Raw genomic sequence first — 23110 nt, 5'->3', positions numbered from 1 at the left:
TGCATGTGTTTAGGAGCTAATTGCCAAATAGTGGAATTAAAACTTTCGTTTGCATTTCGTGTGAGGTTGAACCAGTCAAGCCTACCTGAGGTAGTGCTCTGCCCTATCTGCACTCGAGCCTGTACCTGATGTGCACTTGGTACTATGCTCATATTATCTAAACGAACGCAAATTTTCCTTTGAAAGTTTGACAGTGTATTCTTGGATAGTTAAGCTACAGATTTAGGTTTTTATTTTATTTTAAAATATATGGGTTCCCCCCTTAAGAGCAATGAGCAACTTTACAAACCATGAGAGTAAGAAGCCATTAAATTCGGTTTTAACTGTTCTGACTACTAAAGATAATGCTGTATTCTAGCATGCCCTCCCCTCCACGTTGCAATGTGTAGCACCTGACAATGGAGTTCAAAACTAGTCATGCTATTAAAATCTCATTTACAGCTTAAGTGGACTTCTGTCTTTTCAGTACAACTCTCAGTTGTAGTTATTCTCAAATCAAATTTTTGTCTGCTTTGTTTGTGGTATACTTAGTAACTGAATATTTTTTTCTTTAAAAATATTGCATATTGTGGTAGATTGCCTACTAGCTAATGGTAGCCCAGGAATTACTGGCAGTATTTGGGGCTCTGTTGGTGAATACTGCAGTGTTGCACACACACTGTGTTGGTTTTGTAAGATTTTAATTCTCACAGTCCATCAATATATCAGCCCTGTCTTGACACTGTAGTCTGCATTTGCTGGTTTTTGATTCAAATAGGCAGCATTTCTTGCACTTCTCAGTAAAACAACATTGCTTTAAACGTGGGTCAACCAAATATTTTTGCCAATAAGTTTAAATAAAAACAGTTGTTTGTTTCAGTTAAAATCAGGTCAGGTAACATAAAAAAGTTCATTGAGTTGTGTGTCTCGTAAAAACCGTAGAGTTTATGCTGTGGTCCATGATAAAATTTCGAGAAGTTTCAGAAAGTCAGAGAAGACACTGCTTATACAGATCCATCGAATCACGCTTTATAATGTTGCACTATTTTACTTCAGTAATCTCAAAAATTAGTAACTGTTCTTGCCAGGTTCCTATGAGCTTTTAATGAGAGAATATATAAGGATATTTCACAAATTAACACTTCTGAACTCTGAGATGTGGTTAGTGTACAAAAGTCAACCAAACCTATTAATATCTGTGCTGTAAAATTTTACATAGTAAAATATTTTGTTTTTCAACCCACAAAGTGCAGTTGATGCCAGTCCACTTCTGATAACAGAAATTCAGTCAATCTGATTCCAGTAGATACTTCGTGCACAAGTCACTCAACTTTAATAAATAAGAAAAAAAGACTTATTTTGTAATAAATTCCTAATACACAGTTTGTAAAATAATGGTATTGTCATAAACACACTTTACATAATTTTGTACAAATTTGAGCCATAAAATACGAGGGTATTTCGGAAAGTAAAGATACACCATACGCCAGAGGAACAGAAGAGTTTTGGCGAGCAAGTTGGCAACACTGGTGTGAACCTTGAACCGTTAGCTTTCTCCTCGCGCTCGTTCAGCAGTTGAACGTTGCTTCTGGTTGGAGTAGGTTGTGTTCAAATGGCTGATTCAGAATCCTGCCAAATGCGAAGTGCGCTCCGTCATACATTTTCTTCATGCGAAAGGTCAGCGACCAGCGGATATTCTCAAAGAAATTGTTTCTGTTTATGGGAACATTATGAATCGACAAAATGTAAAGAAATGGTGTCGTCATTTCCCTGAAAGTAGGACCAATGTTCATGACGAACAATGAACAGGTCGGCCATCTGTGATCTCTGATACCCTTCTTCGGAGAACAGAGGAAGCAATTCGTGCAAATAGCCGTCTCACATTGAAAGAATTGCATCAGATCATACTGGACGTGTCAATGATGACTCTTTGACATTGTGACTGTCATGTTTGGTTACAGTATATTGTGTGCATGCTGGGTTCCAAAACTGTTAACGGAAGAACACAAAAAGAAAAGGATGGGCTTTGCACTCGACTTCCTCACACGCTATGCTGAAGCGGGTGCTGAGTTCCTTGATCACATTGTGACAGGTGTCGAGACGTGGGTTTATCACCATACACCTGAATCCGAGCAACAATCGATGCAATGGCGCCATTCGAATTCACCAAAAGCCAAGAAATGCAAAACGTCGATTTCAGTGAAGAAAATCGTGGCTTCTGTTTTTTGCGACAGACAAGGGATTCTTCCATTGGAATTTATGCCTCCTGGAACGACAATCAATGCTGCTGCATATTGCTAGACTTTGAAATGCCTTCAAAGGGCAATTCAAAACAAACGCAGGGGAACGCTGAGAAGTGGAGTCCGCTTGCTTCATGACAATGGTCGGCCTGACAGAGCACTACTCAAACAATTCAAATGGGACGTATTGGACCATCCGCCATACAGTCCGGACATTGCATCCACCGACTTTCGCGTCTTCCGTTACCTGAAGTCACATCTCGGTGGAAAATCATTCCACGACGATGAAGAGATCGAAGATGAAGTTGAAATGTGGTTCCGACAACAGGCGGCAACCTTCTATGACTGTGGGATACAAAAGCTTGTGCACCGACTTAATAAATGTTTGGATAACTGTAGTGATTATGTCAAAAAATAACAAATAATCCAGTTAATGAGATGTAACTGACGTTTTCTAAATAAATGTTCTATTTAAGGACTGCGAGCCATTGTATCTATACTTTTCGAAATGCCCTCGTACATGACGTAAGCTCAAGAGCATCTTTAAAGTAACTAACATATTTCATTTCAGCATCTTTAAAGTAACTAACATATTTCATTTCATTTTTTATGGTCTTTACAATTTTTTTGTCGTAACAATTTCTGCTAATACTGCTGTCGGCCAAAGCCTTTCTTCTTGTGACTGCAGACTTGTGCCACCCAGTTGCCCAATGACCAGTTGTGTGGCCTGGCTGCAGGTTGCTCCAGATGGATGTAATTTTGTACAGTGACTGTGGGATTTAAAACATAGCACCAGAAATCAGTTTTCATGCTAAACAAATAATAATAATAATAATAATAAGAAGAAGAAGAAGAAGAAGAAGAAGAAGAAGAAGAAGTAGAAGAATACAAACAAAAATTTCCTTCACTTGCCACATGTGTTTGAAGCAGGTCATAAAGCCTCACATTTTACATTTTGAGAGACTACAATGCACTAGTGTTTTTGTAACCTTTTGTTAAGAATACAGTTAGTAAGAGCGGGTTGGTAAATGTAAATGTGCATGCGGCTAGGCTGTCGTATAAGATAGACTGGCAGTCTTGTGCAAGTATTTTTAGTTGATGCCACTTTGGCAATTTGTGTGTCAGTGAGGATGAAATGAAGATCAAGACAACACGACACCCAGCCCCGAGCAGAAAAAAATCTCTTGCCTGGCCGAGAATCGAACCCGGGCCCCTCACGTGGAATTCTGCATCACTGACCACACAGCTGTAATGGCAGATGGTTGGTAGCCATTGCTTACAACTATTGTTTTGATTGTGTCTATTTGTTCAAACTCAGTGGAATTGAAAGCAAACAGTGAATCATGCATGACGTGGAAAGAAGCATTTACTTCTTTATTTTTTGAGGGGGGGGGGGGGAGGAGGCAAGTTCAGGACACTGACAAAGCTGGAATGTTGGGGACCTGTGTGTATTTGTATGTCCTCTGTATGTTCTTAATCGGAAGCTTTGTGTGTTGTTGTCAATATTAATGTTTCGGTTGTTGATGGATATACTTCCTATTTCTGTGTATGTTCTTGCAGTCCTCATTCGTATTTCTCAGAAAAGTTTGTAGTATTCTGATTGTTCCTTTCTACATATGTACCAGTAGCAGTGTATCTCACATTTGACTAGCGGTTCCAGTTTAAGTAGTAGTCTTGAAACTGTTCATGGAAATTTCTGCTAGCAGTGGAGGCAACAGGTAGCTAATAGCTAACTCATCTGTTTCTTGGTAGAATGCATTTTGGAAACAAAAATATTTTTTCCTTGTATAGCTCCATAAAGTTTACCTGTTGTTGGATTAATATGCTTTTTCTGCAAACCAATCGTTAACTGAAATATTACAAAACTTATTTAGTAAAAGTATACTGTTCTTAATACTTTGTTGTGCTTTCAGGTTCACTGGTTTTGTATCTCAACTTGAGCTTTTCTTCCCATATTGAGCACGGATTGCTGCAGACACTGATAGGACTGGACAGCTGTCTTCTGAAAGATTAATTAAATCTAAAATAATGGTGCAGAAGCATTCATCTGTATTGTGGATCATATTTCAGTCTCTCAAAAAGTACTGATGCATTTATTAATAATATTTTGCACTGGTTCCCTAAATGCCTTTGTGGTATTTTTATTCAGGTTCTGCAGTTTCTCAGTCTTAAGGAAATCTTCCCTCTTTTTCAAATAATCTGTTTTGTCTAAAAGCATCGTTGTCCACTTTTGTCACTACTAAACCACTATTCTACTTTCTCTCTCAACTCTCAGAGAGTTACCAGCCCACTTTTGCTGACAGTATTCTGAATAAGTAAATAATAATAATAATAAAAAAAATCCACAAATGTTGTGCTTACAAGATCATTTTGATAAAGGGTGGCTCGTACTGCACGAGGAGAACAGGTGAAGCAGTGTCCACCATAGTTGGAGAACACAACAAAAGCTGGAGGCTTTGTCTGAAGACCAGACCCAGTTGTGTAGTAGGGGTAGAAATATGCAGTCTGAGTACAAAGGCCAGAAACTGCCTCTGCCTGAAGTACTACAGATCTAAAGGCACTACAAGGACGAACCTGAACAGGTACTGAACAAGCAGACTCACTTGCTATTCCTCACTCAGTGATGCTATCACACCTGCAGATTACCCCATCCAATTTTTTTGGATCGATTTACCATTTAGTTACTAATGATTATGGCTGTATTATTTCACATATCCAGTATCAACAGTTATTTGTTCATATTTGTACCATTGTGGACATCATCATCTCAGTCAGTAATGTTAGACAACAGGCTGATAAACCGAAACAGAAATTGAAAAAATAATTAGAGAATGCAGTGGCCAAAAATGTGTTTTTTTTTTTTCCACAATGTTCTAAACCAGCATGTGTATGTGCTCTATGTATTTATTCTGAAAGTAGTTCTTACATTTGTATGTATAATTTGCATATCAGTTGAAGGTGACTGCTTACAAAATACATTGCGCGGAACAATATTTCCGTACTTTCTTTCAAGCAGTGTGTGCGTACCTGTGTATATTTTTCCACATATCCCTGTAGTTACAGTTATGGCATAAAACATAGTAATTTCTTGGTGCAGGTAAAAGATTGTGTATGCCACACATCATATCATTCTACTAGTGGTCAGTGGCTACATCTCCTTGGTATTGTTTATTGTTCTTATCTTAGAATTTATATTGTGTAAAAACGAAGATGATGTGACTTACCAAACAAAAGCGCTGGCAGGTCGATAGGCACACAAACATACACACAAAATTCAAGCTTTCGGAACCCAAGGTTGCTTCGTCAGGAAAGAGGGAAGGAGAGGGAAAGACGAAAGGATGTGGGTTTTAAGGGAGAGGGTAAGGTCATTTCCCACGTCGAATGTTTCCCTCTATTATATTCAATTTATATTGTGTTATATTTAAAGAGCAAATGGATGTACAGTGGACTACAGTGGCCAGTCATGACAAGGAAAAATGGTGGGACTGAATGCTAGTGAAGGAAAGGACTTATACTGCAAGCACCCATTAAATTTTTGGATTGGATAGCCCAGTAGCTTGAGCAATATTCTTTTTTGTTCACCTGTGTGATTTTCAGTTTTATTGGCATATAGTGGCGTGTTAACACTTATTTGTCCTGTAGATCATAGCTGCTGCCGTATAGACAATGCCCAATATTGACTGTAAATTTTATGTTATAGGTTGATCTGTATCCTCACACATTCATTATGAATATGAGACAGGAGCCAGAGGATTATGAGAATGAGGTAATGTTTCAGTTGATATCACTACAATATATTTCCTATATTTAATGTCATTAATCACTTCAGTGGGTAATTTACAGAATTATGATTACAGTTTACTTTTTTGGCCGGCTGGGTTTATCTTCTTGCAGTAGACAAGAGATTCAGAGTGTGGCATATCTGATTCCAGAGTATCAAGTAAAATAACACAGCTTGTATCCACTTCACCCCATCCACACTATGTGATCAAAAGTATCCAGACTCCCCCAAAAATATACATTTGTCATATTAGGTCCATTGTGCTGCCACCTACTGCCAGGTACTCCATATCAGCAACTGTAGTAGTCATTAGACATCCTGAGAGAGCAGAATGGAGCACTCTGCGGAACTCGTGGCCTTCGAACGGGGTCAGGTGATTTGGAGTCACTTGTCATACGTCTGTACCTGGGATTTCCACACTCATAACAGTGATAGTTAAGTGGCATGTCAAGGGACATGTACAGCACAAAAGCGTACAGGCCGACCTCGTCTGTTGGCTGACACAGATCACCGACAGTTGAAGAGCGTCGTAATGTGTAATAGGCCGACATCAGTCCAGACTGCCACATTCCAAACTGCACCAGGATCCACTGCAAGTACTAAGACAGTTAGGCGGGAGGTGAGAAAACTTGGATTTCGTGGTTGAGCAGCTGCTCATAAGCGACACATCCTGCCGGCAAATGCCAAATGATGCCCCACTTGGTGTAAGGAGCGTAAACATTGGACGATTGAACAGTGGAAAAATGTCGTGTGAATTGCCGAATGATTGTACACAATGTGGCGATCCGATGGCAGCGTCTGGGTATGGCAAATGCTCGGTGAACATCATCTGCCAGCGTGTGTAGTGCTAACATTAAAATTTGGCGGCGGTGGTGTTACGGTGTGGTCCTGTTTTTCATGGAGGGGGCTTGCACCCATTGTTGTTTTGTGTGGCACTATCACGGCACAGGCCTACATTGATGTTTTAAGCACCATTTTACTTCCCACTGTTGAAGACTAATTCAGGGGTGGCGATCGCCTCTTTCAACACAATCGAGCACCTGTTCATAATCCACGGCCTGTCGCACAGTGGTTACATGACAATAACGTTGCTGTAATGGACTGGTCTGCACAGAGTCCTGACCTGAATCCTGTAGACCGCCTTCGGGATGTTTTGGAATGCCGACTTCGGACTTTGTGCCAGGCCTCACCGAACAATGTAGATATCTATCCTCAGTGCAACACTCTGTGAGGAATGGGCTGCCATTCCCCAATAAACGTTCTAGCACCTGATTGTGAATGTATACCTGCGAGAGTGGAAGCTGTCATCAAGGCTTAAGTGTGAGCCAACACCATACTGTATTCCAGCATTACTGATGGAGGGTTCCACGAACATCTGTCATTTTCAGCCATGTGCCCAGATAGTTTTGTATGTATAATTTGTTTACCAGTTGAAGGTGATTGTACTTACAGAATACATTGCACAGAACGATATTTCCATACTTTCTTTCAAGCAGTGCATGTGTGCATGCGTGCGCGCCTGCTTGCGTATATTTTTTCCACATGTCCCTGTAGTTACAGTTGTGGCATAAAACAGCAATTTCTTGGTGCGGGTAAAAGATTGGGTATGCCACACATCATATCAGTCTAGTAGTGGTCAGTGGGTACATCTCCTCGGTATTGTTTATTGATCTTATCTTAGAATTTATAGTGTTTTATATTTAAAGAGAAAATGGATGTGCAGTGGACTACAGTGGCCAGTCATGACAAGGAAAAATGGTGGGACTGAATGATAGTGAAGGAAATTTTTGGATTGGAAAGCCCAATAGCTTGAGCAATATTCTTTTTTGTTTACCTGTGTGATTTTCAATTTTATTGGCATATACTGGCGTGTTAACACTTATTTGTCCTGTAGATCATAGCTGCTGCTGTATAGACAATGCCCAATATTGACTGTAAATTTTATGTTATAGGTTGATCTGTATCCTCACACTTTCATTATGAATATCAAACAGGAGCCAAAGGATTATGAGAACAAGGTAATGTTTCAGTTGATATCACTACAATATATTTCCTATATTTAATGTCATTAATCACTGCTTTTACTGCAGTGGGTAATTTACAGAATTATGATTACAGTCAACCAGTGTGTATAAGGAGCTGTTTCTCCGGGTATGTTCCAGCAGTGAATTACTCGTAGTTTGCATGTGCAAGAGCAGTCTAAAACAGTTTGAAAGTGTTTTGGATTTTTGTGCTGGGGGAACACCGTTTTTCGTCCATACCATTTGGAGCACAGTGAATTGTATGATTTCTGCCATACTTTGTACACAGCAGCAGTCATTTGGTACTGTATGGACATATACATGGTGTTCACTAATGTAAGGGAAACCTCCTAAGGATGGGTAGATGACTTAAAAGAACGAGAGAAGTTTGTATAGATGATGTGACTTGCCAAATGAAAGTGCTGGCAGGTCGACACAAAATTCAAGCTTTCGCAACAAACTGTTGCCTCATCAGGAAAGAGGGAAGGAGAGGGAAAGACGAAAGGATGTGGGTTTTAAGGGAGAGGGTAAGGAGTCATTCCAATCCCGGGAGCGGAAAGACTTACCTTAGGGGGAAAAAAGGACGGGTATACACTCGCATACACACACATATCCATCCACACATATACAGACACAAGCAGATATATATATATATATATATATATATATATATATATATATATATATATATATATGTCGTCAGTTCTTTTTTTATTTTCTTGCTTAGACACTTTGTGTTGGTGTATGTTTGCTTCATTTCTGTCTTTTTGTTTGAAGTTTCCAACTTGGTTCTTCAGGTATTTTTTTTCCTTTCAAACATTGTTTGTTTTGGGAAGTATTAAATCATCTCAGATGCCATGGTGCTGGTAAATAAGGTAATCCTTTTAGTATTGAGAACACATTTGGTAGTGGGAGCTTACCCTACAGTTCTTATTGGACTAGTGTTTGGTGTGTACTGATAATTCTTTACCTCTTCAGCAGTTGAATTGCCTGTTCTGAGAGAGTGCCACCTAACAAGCAACCTGAGCTGGAGTGTAGCCCTGGGGGGCTGAGCACTCTCTGGTGAGTTCGTGCTTGGCTACCACAGGCCCCCAGCCTTTGCAGCACTTTTCCTTTCTGTGGTGCATGTCTATCTTCCTGTCATTCTTTTTGCCCTCCCTTGGGGAGCATGTCTGGGATATTTTTGGGAATATGACCTAAATTTTCAGTAGCCTGACATCAGAACATTTCCTACACAGATTTTTTCATTTTTTTCATTGCCCCTTTGCTACCCTTCCTGCGCTGTGGCATTTTAGTTTCCTCTTTTCCTTCTTCCTGCCTGTGTGCTGCTGGCGGCCAGCCCATGCATCTGACACATAACAGGTGACTGAGTAATGTGTACTTCGCTGCCGCAGGTCGACAGGGAGGGTCTGCGTGTACCCCCTGGTACAGGCCAGGCCTAGGGAGGGGTGATTGCCCAAGCTGTTACCTTCCCAAACCGCTGATTGGTATGTCTCTCAGGTATTTGGTAGGTCTGAACAATCAACTGAGGCCGATGATCCCCCCCTTGATGGAGGGCTCCGAGTTGGAAGAAGCGTGCCATCAGAGATGCTTGCAATCGTGAGGAATTTTCTCACAGTGAGCCAATCATCTTCTTCACATTCTATGTAAATGGAATGAGACTAACAATTCAAAGACCCTCCCAGCTGCACCACAGTTCCTCGTGGTTTCGCATACTGAAGACGGTCAGCCCTTTGTTACGGTTGCACAATTTATTGTTCAGGGAGGTGTTGATGCAATTGCTGGCCCTGTAAAATCCTGCTGTTGTTTACACAAGGGCATTTTGGTTTTGGAGACTCATTCTGATTCTCAAGTGCAACAAATGCTTGCAGTGTTGTCTGTCGACAGCTATTCCGCTCGTGTCGAGGCCCGACGAACACTGAATTCTTCGCGTGGTGTTATTTACACTAGGCTGCTTGATGGTCTGACTGAGGCAGAAATCGAAACTTACCTGTCTGATCAGGACGTCACAGCAGTCCGTTAGGTGATGAAAGATCATTGGTGCCCACATGCACTCTTTTTCTGACGTTTGATAGGTTAGTGCTTCTGTTGAAGATCAAAGCAGGCTATGAAGTCATCACAGTCCAACTGTACATTCCAACCCCAATGCACTGCTACCAGTGTCCTCATTGGAACCACACTCGAATGTCCTGTCGATACCTGGCCAAATGTGTTATCTGCGGTAAGGATGCTCACGAGGTCATTTGCCTGCCCCCTTCTTCCCACTGTATCAATTACAATGGCGACTGTGCAACCTCCTCCTGAGAATATCCTGTGTATCTCAGTGAGCGGGCTGTCCATGCGATCCGGGTGAAGGAAAAAAGTGCTGTACCCTGCTGCTCGCAAGTTGTTGGCTAGTTGGAAGCCCTGCATTTTACCATCTGGCACTTCCAGTACTGTTCTTGCTATATCTTGTTCCATGAAGGACCTAGCCGTGCAGACTCTCAACCTCAAATTCAGCACCTCAGTTGTAAAATCTCTGTGTCACGGTACCATCCCCGTCTCCCCCTCTGGCTGTGCAACAAGCCACAAAACTTTTGCCTCACACAGCAAAATCACCTGCTAAGCAATTAGCGGGTGAGACAGGATGGGAGGAATACTCCCATGGAGACTGTTTACATCTCTCCAGCCAACAAACACCTGAATCTCCATCTGCCAACCACAAAGTATCCAAGAAATCTAACAAAGGCGAACGGTGTTCTCCTTCACCGATTTCGAGAACCTCTTAAACGGTGTCACCGTGCGATACCCTCACCTGCCCAACCTTTGTGTCAGTTGTGTGCACCGCCAACCATTTTGCTGCCCTGGAATCCACTGAGAGGATCTCCCAGCCACTGCACTCTGTAGCAGAGTGTCTTCGTAGGCTGGCACTTGGCAGCTGCCCTTCATTTTCTCCCTCCTCGCCTTTTTCCAACATGACTCTCCTCCAATGGAACATTTGCAGCCTTAGATCCTACAAGAAGGAATTATGGCTCTTCATGGAATCACAGTGTCCACTTGTCCTCTGCCTCCAGGAAATAAAATTGCATCCTCATGACCTCTTTGACCTCTTGCATTTCTTTCCAGTCTGCTTTGACCTTCCCCCTGAGGATGGCATTCTGTCTCATGGGACTGTCATGCAGCTCATACGGGATGACATTTACAGTCAGACCATCTCAGTGAACACCTGGCTACAAATTGTTGCAGTCTTCATTTTCCTCCCTTTCTTCACCTTTTCTCTTTGTACCATCTACATCCCTCCATCTTTCAGTGTCACTGGGGTAGACTTCCTCCAACTTACTGGGCAACTCCTTCACCTCATTTTGCTGCTTGGTGACTTTAATGTTCACCATCCCCTTTGGGCCTCCTCCAGAACTTGTCAGAGAGGTGCCCTTTCGGCACAATCAACTAAACCGCATCTGCCATAACACTGGAGCACCCATGTTCCTTTCAGACCACACACACACACACACACACACACACACACACACACACACACACACACACACACACACACCCCTCCTGCTCTGCCCAGCTTGCCCATCATATCGAGTGGCCCATTCTGGTACATACTCTAGTGACCGTTTCCCATGTGCTGTATGTTTGCTGACTCCTTCCCACCTATGTGTAAACCCAAATGGCAGCTTTCTAAAGCCGACTGGAGATTTTACTCCTCCCTGGCAACCTTCACTGGACACCATTTCCCCAGTTGTGATGACCACATAGAATACTTTAGAAATGTTATCCTTATTGCCACAGAATGTTCTGTTCCTCACACTTCACCTTTACTGCATTATGTCCCGGTCCCTCCGGGAACTCGGTCACGCCACGATGCAATTCGTGTGCAGAGACGTGCTCTCCGCATTTTTAACTGTCGTCCTAAGATTGTGAACTGCATTCATTGTAAACAGTTGCGTGCACAGTGCCGTCATTTTTTCAGGATAGCAAAAAACCTAGCTGGATTTCCTTTACTATTCCTGTTAAGAGTCCCACTCCCACCTCTGTCGTGTGGGCCGACCTCCGCCGGGTCTCTGGGACCGAGGTCTGTTTCTCGGTTTCCAGCCTGACCATCGCAGATGATGTCCCAGTGGGCCCTGTTGCTAATTTGCAGAGATTTTAAGCTACACCGTCACTCTCGGCTCGGGTGATAGGTATTACCCGATTGTAGTACCTGAGCTGCCTCCACTCATTTCTGATGGAGGAAGGCAGGGTGATAGTGGGTGTAGCCCAAAATCTCCACAGAATAGCTATGCTATCAGAATCGTCAGTGCTACAATGCTGCTTTTACTGTGAGGGAGCTACGCCACGTTCTCACTTTGTCCCGATCCTCTTCCCCAGGGCCAGTCGATGTTCATATTCGGGTGTTGCAGCACCTTCCTCTTGTGGGCAGGCAGTTTCTCCTTCGTACGTACAGTCACATCTGGGCAGAGCACACGTTCCCGTACCCGAGCCCGGGAAGGACAAACACGTTGCTCCTAGCTGTCACCTCATTTCTCTCACCGGCTGTGTGCGCAAAGTGACGGAGCGTGCGATTCGTGCCCAGTTGGTGTGGTGGCACGAGTCTCACAATTTATTAACCACTGCACAATGTGGATTTCAAGTGCACCATTCTGCAGTTGACGATCTTGTCACTTTGTCAACCCGTGTCCTGAATGGTTTCTGCAGAAATACCAGACTGTGGCCACATGTTTTGATTTCAAGAAAGCCTTTGACACCTGCTGGAGGACTGGTATCCTCTGTACTCTCTACACGAGGTATTCTGAGGACGCCTGCTCCATTTCCTTCAGGAATTTTTGGAAGACAGAGTTTTCAAGTTACATGTGGGTTGTGCCTTCTCGAACACCTTTGTCTAGGAAAATGGGATGCCTCTGGCCTCCGTCCTGAGAATCATCATTTTTGCTGTAGCCATTAATCCTGTTACGGCCTGTGCCCTACCGGGCATCTCCGGCTCAATTTTGTCGACAATTTTGCGATCTATTGTAGTTCTCCGTGGACTTGTCTCGGTGAGTGGTGTCTTTGGCGATGTCTCGATTGTCTTTACTTGCGGAACATAGAGTGGCTAGCACTTTTCCTCTGAAGGTGCATTGGGTTTCTTCCACCATCTTTAGATATTGGGCCTTTGCTCTTCCGCTCACTGAAACTATAAAATTTCTGGGACTCATGATTGATAGGGAACTTTTTGGTCGTCTCACGTGTCTTACCTGGCTGCTCTCTGTACCTGGCCCCTCAATCTTCTGTGTCCTAAGTGGTACTTCCAGGGGAGCAGATTGGACCACCCTCCTCCATTTGCACTGATCCCTTGCCCATCCGAAACTACACTATGGGTTTTTCTTTTATACATCTGCACGTCTATCCATTTTCTGCCATCTAAATACAGTTCATCGTCACGATACTCATTCGACCACTGGCACCTTTTATACTAGCCCAGTTGAAAATCTCTATGCAGAAGCTGCCGAACTACCGCTGTCATACCGGCACCGTGTTCTACCGGCAGATACGCGTGCTGTTTGTCTGCCGTGCCTGGCCACCCATCCTATGCCTCCTCCTTCATGACTCCTGTGACTGTCAGGGTGGGGACACCTCCCTCTTCTCTTAACCCCCTGGAGTTCGCTTTCATCAATTGCTCTAGCAGCTTAATTTCACACTACCTGCCAGTTTCCCCAATGGGTGTGAACCCTTCGCCACCTTTCTAGTACCTTCTGCTGCGGAAGTCGAACACACGCCAGAACAAATGGACGTGGTCAGCCCATAGAGGGCTCTGCCTCCGCGGCGGCTATTCCGCACAGTGGCTCTCGCGCAGCGAGGGCGCCACTGCTACACCACGTGCAGACAGCGGCGAATAGCCGCTCCCTCCGGTTTCGTATATAGGGACCATCTCTGCCCTAGTCCAGTCGGTCTGGTACTCGCTCTGGATTTAGTTTCTATCTTGGCGGTACTGCGTTCTGGTCATTGCTCGTTGTGACATTTGCCTGGCTCTGGTTCCGAGTGGATTTACTGTTGGTGTTTGGTGTTGTGGTTTCCACAAGCCTCCGTTGTTTATCTCTTGGTTGTTGTGTCGGTCATAGTCGGTCGTGGTCGGTTGTTGTCAGTTGTCGTTGGTATGTCGTCCGACTCATCCTTGTGTTTACCCGGTGGTGCGTGCTCCACCGCCGGCGGCTTCCCCGCCTGGCAGCTCCGATCCGCAGCCCAGGGCGTTTCCGCAGTTGGTTTTGGTTACAACAACCTTGGATTCATGTGGTGGCTCGTGCTCACCTTGGACTCCATTCGCTTCCTAAAGAAACTACTCCAGATTCAATCTATCGCTTTAAGTTTCTCGACCTTCAGTTGGAGCTCAGCGAAGGTATCTTTGTGTACACTGATGGCCTGTAGTTGACTGTGTGTCTGTACACCGTCCATCCCTTAGTTCGACGGGTTCAAGAAAGTTTCCACCTGCTCACTCTTGTTGGAGCCACCGTGACATTTATGTGGGTCCCTTTTGTCGATCTGATAAGAAACGTGGCTACTGACGCTGATGGCGAGGCCTCGGTCCTTCTAGTTCTTCCATTCCTTCCGATTATCTCCGTGTTGCCATCTGTGAGCAGGTGGTATCACTTTGACATCATCACTGGTTTTCCCTACAGGGAAACAAGCTCCAGAGCATTAAACCTCTCCCAGTGGCTTAGTCGTCTTCCTCGCAGCTGTCTCACTGTGAGCAGCTGATTTTAGCTTGCTTGCATATTGCGTACTGTTGGTTTAGCCATGTGTTAAGTGGTGATCCCTTACCACTTCGTGCTCATTGTCGTCAACCTTTGACGGTTTGCCATTTCCTGTCTGAATGCCCTTTTTCAGCCACTTACATTCTAATGTATGTTTGCTGTCCGAGTTAGCAGTCATTTTAGCAAATGATGCCTGGGCTGTCAACGAGATTTATTTTTTATCCATTGTAGTAGTATGGCAAAGGACATTGTACCTACATTTACATCTACATCTACATGATTACTCTGCAATTCAGATTTAAGTGCTTGGCATAGGGTTCATCGAACCACAATCATACTATCTCCCTACCATTCCACTCCCGAACAGCGCACGGGAAAAACGAACACCTAAACCTTTCTGTTCGAGCTCTGATTTCCCTTATTTTATTTTGATGATCATTCCCACCCATGTAGGTTGGGCTCAACAAAATATTTTCGCATTCGGAAGAGAAAGTTGGTGACTGAAATTTCGTAAATAGATCTTGCCGCGACGAGAAACGTCTTTGCTTTAATGACTTCCATCCCAACTTGCGTATCATTTCTGCCACACTCTCTCCCTATTACGTGATATTGCAAAACGAGCTGCCCTTTTATGCACCCTTTCGATGTCCTCCGTCAATCCCACCTGGTAAGGATCCCACACCGCGCAGCAATATTCTAACAGAGGACGAACGAGTGTACTGTAAGCTGTCTCTTTAGTAGACTTGTTGCATCTTCTAAGTGTCCTGCCAATGAAACGCAACCTTCGGCTCGCCTTTCCCACAATATTATCTATGTGGTCTTTCCAACTGAAGTTGTTCGTAATTTTAACACCCAGGTACTTAGTTGAATTGACAGCCTTGAGAATTGTACTATTTATCGAGTAATCGAATTCCCACGGATTTCTTTTGGAACTCGTGTGGATCACCTCACACTTTTCGTTATTTAGCGTCAACTGCCACCTGCCACACCATACAGCAATCTTTTCTAAATCGCTTTGCAACTGATACTGGTCTTCGTATGACCTTACTAGACGGTAAATTACAGCATCATCTGCGAACAACCTAAGAGAACTGCTCAGATTGCCACCGAGGTCATTTGCATAGATCAGGAACAGCAGAGGTCCTAGGATGCTTCCCTGGGGAACACCTGATATCACTTCAGTTTTACTCGATGATTTCCCGTCTATTACTACGAACTGCGACCTTCCTGACAGGAAATCATGAATCCAGTCGCACAACTGAGATGATACTCCATAGGCCCGCAGCTTGATTAGAAGTCGCTTGTGAGGCACGGTGTCTAAAGCTTTCCGGAAATCTAGAAATACAGAATCAACTTGAGATCCCCTGTCGATAGCAGCCATTACTTTGTGCGAATAAAGAGCTAGCTGCATTGCACAAGAACGATGTTTTCTGAAACCATGCTGATTACTTATCAATAGATCGTTCCCTTCGAGGTGATTCATAATGTTTGAATACAGTATATGCTCCAAAACCCTACTGCAAATGGACGTCAATGATATAGGTCTGTAGTTTGATGGATTACTCCTACTACCCTTCTTAAACACTGGTGCGACCTGCGCAATTTTCTGATCTGCAGGTACAGATCTATCAGTGAGCGAGCGGTTGTATATGATTGCTAAGTAGGGAGCTATTGTATCAGCGTAATCTGAAAGGAACCTAATCGGTATACAGTCTGGACCTGAAGACTTGCCCGTATCAAGCGATTTGAGTTGCTTCGCAACCCCTAAGGTATCTACTTCTAAGAAACTCATGCTAACAGCTGTTCGTGTTTCAAATTCTGGAATATTCCATTCGTCTTCCCTGGTGAAGGAATTTCGGAAAACTGCGTTCAATAACTCCACTTTAGCGGCACAGTCGTTCCTAAGGCATATTTTGTGGCTCTTCCTCCAAGAGGAGGTCCTTCTTAGCTGTCTTTCCTTTCATTGATTGGGCTTAACATGTGGTCATTTTTAACTCCTTTCTCATATTAATATTCTAATGTTCTGACATGGGCATGTATGACCTTAGTTGTTTCCACACCCTAAAACAAAACAAATGCGCATGCTTGCACCCTCTTACACAGTTTCAACCATAGGCTGTTTAAAGTACTGAGATACATTTGTAAACACGTGGGTTATAAAGAGTCTGTGATGGCAAATTTTGCTATACTTGACTCTTTCTACACACCCTGAGCCTAGTATTTGTGTCGTGGGTATAATTAAAGTGTTACAACTAACTACACGAAGTTGTGGTTTATAACAACTTTGAAACAGATGGCTTTAAATTCTGGTGTCCAGGTACTCTTTTATTCTTTGCGACAGAGTATGGCACTATTGTGAAACATTACCTTACCTCACGACCATCTCTCAGATCAGGATGTCAAAAACTGATTTCAACTTCATAAATGTGCACCTCGAATCTGAGGAGCCAGAAGCTTAGAAAAATATCAGTATTAGCAGGAGATGGTGACATTCCTTGTACACCACCATTGACATGGGTCCTGTTCCATCCCTTTCAGACCAGACATCAATTAATGAACCCAAAAAGAAAGAGTTATTGCCTATGTTTTGTAATTTTGGATTAATAATATGTATTTTACAGAGAACTATGTGTGTCAAATTTGTAAGTGTATCTAAAACTTATTTATAGATTTTTTTTCTCCATTCAGACTTCTGTTGTTAGCGTGATGCACTTGTTTAAACTCGTATAACTTGAGTTCCATTGTTCCTCAAGTGTTTTAATGTTCCCCTCCTAGTTCATACAATTAACACTCTCTTCTGATAATGCTGACTGTCAAGCCCCAAGCCTTACTAAGACAGGTTGGGTTGTTTGGGGGAGGAGACCAGACAGCGAGGTCAGCAGTCCCATCGGATTGGGGAAGGACGGGGAAGGAAGTCGGCTGTGACCTTTCAAAGGAACCATCCCGGCATTTGCCTGGGGTGATTTAGGGAAATCACAGAAAACCTAAATCAGGAAGGCCGGACGTGGGATAGAACCGTCGTCCTAAATGCGAGTCCAGTGTGCTAGCCACTGCGCCACCTCGCCTACACAGAAAATATGTCAACAGCACCAATAATTGCTTAAAACACACAGTAACACACAATAAATAAGGTAGTATGAAAGTATCGAAATAAAACTCTATTTCAAAATACGATTTGTAAAAATGTAATAATGTTTTACTGTGTTTGTACAACCATGCCATTTTCTGCATGTTTTAGATTAAAAAAACCCACTGATGATGGTGATATTTGTCACCGAAACTAGTTTGGGATAATAAAGAAATAAATGAATAACAAGGTGTTTTGCATCAATGCTGACTCAATTTATGATAGTACTGTATTTCTATGCAAACACGGACCAAATGGAAGAGTTCAAAGATAATATTAAACTGAATGGATTTGTGATTGTTGCTTCCAGAGTGCACAGAGTCCAGAGCAAGTGGTTATAGAAGACTATCCCTTTGTGTGTAATTGGTGCTGGTAACCACTTTTGAAAATGAAAGGATAGGGAAAAAATGCTCTGATTTTCCTTACTTTCCTCTTTGTTGACGTACTTTCACTCGTAGCTAGATTCTGCTAAATTTAAATGAACCTTCTCCTCTTTTTATACTTTGATTGTTTTTCTTACGCACTATCAGTTGTAGCTCGAGTTCATACATGGCTGATGGATGTAAAAGTTAAAATTTTTGGCAAGTAGTTCATGGTAAATAATCCCCGACTCAAAATGTAAACAATGCTCTTCATAACGTGTCTTAATGTAACCTGTATATCTTTGACATAGATGAGTCAGAATTTAAGTATTTATTTTCTGCATGTTATCCTGAATGATGAGTACAGTAACCAAGAAGCATGGCTGTATGGGGGAGCAGCTACTGACAGCGACAGAGTGTGGGCTGTATTTATTGTATGGCAGCAGAACTGGGTAGGTATTCTAATTCATTAATGCGGAACTGGTCTACACTGGAAAAATATTTGTGGCATTGTTGCCCACCGTGTGCTAATCTGGTGCTGTGAATGCAAGAAACGTGTATAGAAATTTTTCTGTATACAGTCTGTTTCAGAAGTGATGGTCAGTGATGACAGGCACCATCATTCGGATCAAAAAAGTCAAGTAAACATGGGGTCTCAAATGCCTACCTCCAGAGCTATGAGCAATTCTCGATCTTTGATACTGTTCAGAAAATCTCTTCTATTGCAAGCTCTTTGCTTTCCATATTTTGGGAAGTGGTAGTATGGACCAAAACGAGAAAGTCCTGTAAACATGTACTTTAAAACACATACTTTAAAACTTATGACCACTTGTTCATTGGAAGAGTTGTGTTTCAAAGTAGCAAACATGAACAACTGATCATAACTCTTAAGGTACCGTGTGAAATGGGGTGATTTCGGACAGTTTTGTCGTTATTTTGATTGTAACTTTCGTATATATTGTTAGATTAAATTGAATGTTACGGAGGTGGTAGGGTATATGTTTAACGAATAAAATATCCCAGAACCCGAAAGTGTATTTTTAGGTACATTAACTGAGGCAGTTAAATAAAGTGTCCGAAGTCACCCCATGGAACATGCTGCCAAACATGATATCCATCATCTCAATGACTGCTTCACAGCCTCTGCCATATGGATCCTTCCCACCAACACCAGCTTTTCTGAATTGCACAGGTGGGAACTTCCCCTGCAATACATCCTATGTTCCTGTAACCCTCCTGGCCTCGACCTTCGTTAGTCACTGTCCTCACCCATCCAGTCCCCTCCCTGTTCCCATTCCACCACTACACAGCCACCATTTCACCACCTCACACTTTCTTTTTATTTCTCTCCTTTCCATTACTTACCCTCTCCGCACCTTCTCTCCTGCCCTCCGTCTAAACTGCAACACTTCACTGTCCGCCACTCCCACCATACTATCCCTCCCCCTCTCCACCCCAGCCTCCTCCTTATCCCCACCCAGTTGCCACTCCCATCATGCACTGGTGCTGCTGCTCGCAGTGTGGTTTCAGTTCTCTGAGACTGCAGACGTGTGTGAAAGTTCTGTTTGCATGAGCCTGTGTGTGCGTGTGTGTATGTGTGTCTAGTGCTGACAAAGGCCTTTATGGCCGAAAGCTACAATTGTGTGAATCTCTTAGTTGTGCCTATCACAACTCAGCATCTCCCCTACTGATGAGTAGCAACTTTCCTTCTCTGGTATCAAAGCATTTTCATCGACATTTACACAGTTGGTTTCTCTCTTAACTGGCTGTTGTACTCCTGTTGTCAAAATATATTGTTCCCCTTGTAGCCTGCCTGTTTTTAGAAAAGTATTACGAACCCATTTTGCTGGATGAGATGTTGTCTTTCTTGTGTGCTTGTTCTTTGGAAAATTTTGTCCTGCTGTTCTGTCAGCATTGCCATTATTTTCTTATAGTTTATTGTTGAATGTTGAAATGGCAAAATCAAAAGAATTGGAACTTGCTGTTGGGATGTTTCAGACGCAATGTCTGAAAAAAAATTAACCATAGAACTGGCAGTTTCAGATGCAGTTATGTCATGCAAATATTTTGCATTGAACACGGGGATTAATTCCTTTTCTTTTATTAGATTAGTTGCATCAGTTTCAGACATAGAGGGTGCAGGCAAGTCTGCAGAAATAGTGCGATGATTGGAGTGTTCATAAAAACCATCACTAGAAAAATCAACACCTTTGTCTGAAGTCATTTTCAAACCAGAATCTAGTAAAACGTAATCAAACTAACTCTCATATTTTGAGATTAAATTACTCTAACTCATAACACACACTTTTCTTCATAGGAAAAACTGAAAACATTGTTTGCCTACAGAATGTCTGCTAACCTCTGCAATACATCTTCCTCTCAATAAAAACATGTTTACAAACATTCACAATTATTATTATATCAGTCAGAGATCTAACAATAAAAAGTTGAAGTCAAAGAATAAACACATATGAGTCAGTTGTAATGTCATTAACCAAAGTTGACATTGGCTGTTCTAGCAGTGAAAAATGAGGAAGACCCTGCACCAATATATTCATCTGTTATTGTTGCATGAAGTACTTCCATGGTCATGAAATGCAATTGACTTTCCAGAAGTCGCATTCCATCATTGCCTTTAATGTTAGACTTCATTTATTCTTACATATTGGACATGGTAACTTTCTTAGCTGATTAGGTAACACATTTAAAATTCATGAAAAATTGATGTTGGTTGCTTTTGCATTAAGCCACAGAAATATTGAGGCAATTGCTTAAAAGACATGAGAGAGTGTGAATGAGTGAGTGACCTATGTCATATTACTAAATTAATAATATTAATAATAATATTAAAGGAAAGTAATGTATTTTTTTTTAGTTTGATATAATGTAAAGAAGCTCTCTAAAGCGTGCATTAGGTCTCTCTCTCTCTCTCTCTCTCTCTCTCTCTCTCTCTCTCTCTCTCTCTCTCCTTCTGAGTGATTGCCTCCTTAAACAATGTCCAATGTCTCTTGCCTGATAGGTGTCTTATGCCTTATATTTCCTCAAGTGTTTTGCAATTTTTTTTTATTATTATTATTATTATTTTTTTTTTTTTTTATATTATGAATTTGGCCAGCTATGGACCGCATACAACTTAAGACTTATGGTGTTTCTTTTTCTTCCGTTCTTTCCAGTACTTCTTCATTTTCTCGCCAACTGCTCGTCTCTGCTCATCTGTCCACACTCTCTTGGGTCGAGGTTTTGGCGCATCTTCTTCATAGTTTGCGTTTTCTATAAGTAGCCTAAAGTTATTCCTGTCACGTAATATTTCTTCTGTAACACCTACTTTGTTGGCGTGTTTTGCAATATATGTTATGTTTTTTGTTATGTGTTGGTGCAGTTGATCCAAATGTGATCAGTATGCTACAATTTTCAGTTTGAGGATAGCCATCACTGTTTACAGTGAAACCTGAAGAATTTTTAAGTTCACCTGTTGTGTCGAGACAGTAGTACAACCTTGCACACCACATCAGGCATACCTGGTCCTTTCTGGAAGGACAGATTTTTGTTGAGGCTCAGCTGGAACTAACAATAAACATCATATTTTTTTTCAAGTGATGCTTTCTGTAATTGTTGGGCAGAGCATTAAACATTACCTGTGCAGCCCATGTTTGGGATAAATGCACCAGCACGTAACTCAAAACTTAAGAAGTACCACACACCTGTGGCAAATTGTGGCTGTTAGATAAGCCAAGGGTAAATGTAAATGTGTGTAACCATCTGTTCTGACAATGATTTATTGTTTTCCTTTTTTTTCAGTTTACAGAAGGTCCACCAATAACTGCAGACTGCAGTGTCGGTATCAAGGAAGATCCTGAGCTGGATCTGGGTGTGGATGTGATTGAGAATGGTGTAAGTAGATATTTATATTGTAGAATTACAACTAGACAGAAAGAAACAGTTACAACTAGGAAACGGTTTTTCTAGTTTTCAGAAGTTAAGAGCGTAATCCCAAAAATGAGGTCTCCAAAGTGCAGGGGCCTCAGGAAAACTGTTTGGGTGGCTGTTTGCCACACCGATTTTTCCTTGCTCTCTCCACACTGTACAGAAGCCATCTCACATCTGCAGGTACTTTGTCTCAGCTCGGCAGTCACAGGTAGTGGGCTGTTACTCACCACCGCCAGGTGCAAAGTTTGTGCAGCTATTCTGTTTTTGAGTGAACAAGGCATTAAACCAATTGGTTCATCAACAGTTGACGGAAGTGTATGGAGAGTTGTGGATGAATGTCAAAAATGTCTGCAAGTGGTGTAGAGAGTTCGGAGGTTTTGTACTGAAATTCATGGTGAGGTACGAAGTGGGAGACTACCAATTCTCTAAGAGACATTGACAAATGTTGAACAAATCGTGCTTAGAGGTCACCAGATTACTCTCGACATGCTCTGTACTGTTGTGTGCAAGGTGGGTCCTGAGAATGCTGACAGGAGACCACAAATGGCAATTTCTTCAATGCTATGCAGATGAAAAGGATGACCTTTTGGATTCAGTAGCAACAGGTCAGGAAAGCTAGGCCTACCACTTCACACCTGAGAGCAAATAAGTCACACGAGTGGCAACATCCGATTCACCCGAGCCGTGACAATTCAGAATAACATAGTCTGTGGGTAAAGTCATGGCAACTGTGTTTTGGGATTGAAAGGGAATAGTGTTGCTCAGCTTCACAGTTCCTGGGACAACAACAAATGCTGACAGGTATTGTCCGATATTGAAAAAAAACTCAGCGATTCAGAACTGAGGAAGAGGAATGTTGAGCAAAGGCGTAAGTCTTTTCCGCAACAATACTCGACCCCACATCAGCTGTCAAACTGTGTATCTTCTGCAACAGTTTTGATGCAACATTACCACTCACCC

General features: G+C 42.3%; 1 protein-coding gene across 5 annotated transcripts in view; it reads left to right on the top strand.

Moving 5' to 3' along the window:
• Window positions 1–23110, top strand: part of LOC126212914 (uncharacterized) — a 46385-nt gene that overhangs the window by 6926 nt on the left and 16349 nt on the right. For all 5 annotated transcript variants that reach the window (XM_049940424.1, XM_049940422.1, XM_049940421.1 and 2 more), the window contains 3 exons: window positions 5920–5985; window positions 7953–8018; window positions 22022–22114. In XM_049940424.1, coding sequence (XP_049796381.1) covers window positions 5947–5985; window positions 7953–8018; window positions 22022–22114 — 198 coding nt within the window. In that variant the 5' untranslated portion in view covers window positions 5920–5946. The remainder of the gene's footprint in view (window positions 1–5919; window positions 5986–7952; window positions 8019–22021; window positions 22115–23110) is intronic.

Source organism: Schistocerca nitens, chromosome 11 (genome assembly GCF_023898315.1).
Source record: "Schistocerca nitens isolate TAMUIC-IGC-003100 chromosome 11, iqSchNite1.1, whole genome shotgun sequence".
NCBI classification, from domain to species: domain Eukaryota; kingdom Metazoa; phylum Arthropoda; class Insecta; order Orthoptera; family Acrididae; genus Schistocerca; species Schistocerca nitens.
Note: the sequence above shows the minus strand (reverse complement) of the source record. Positions and strands in the feature narration are given on the sequence as shown.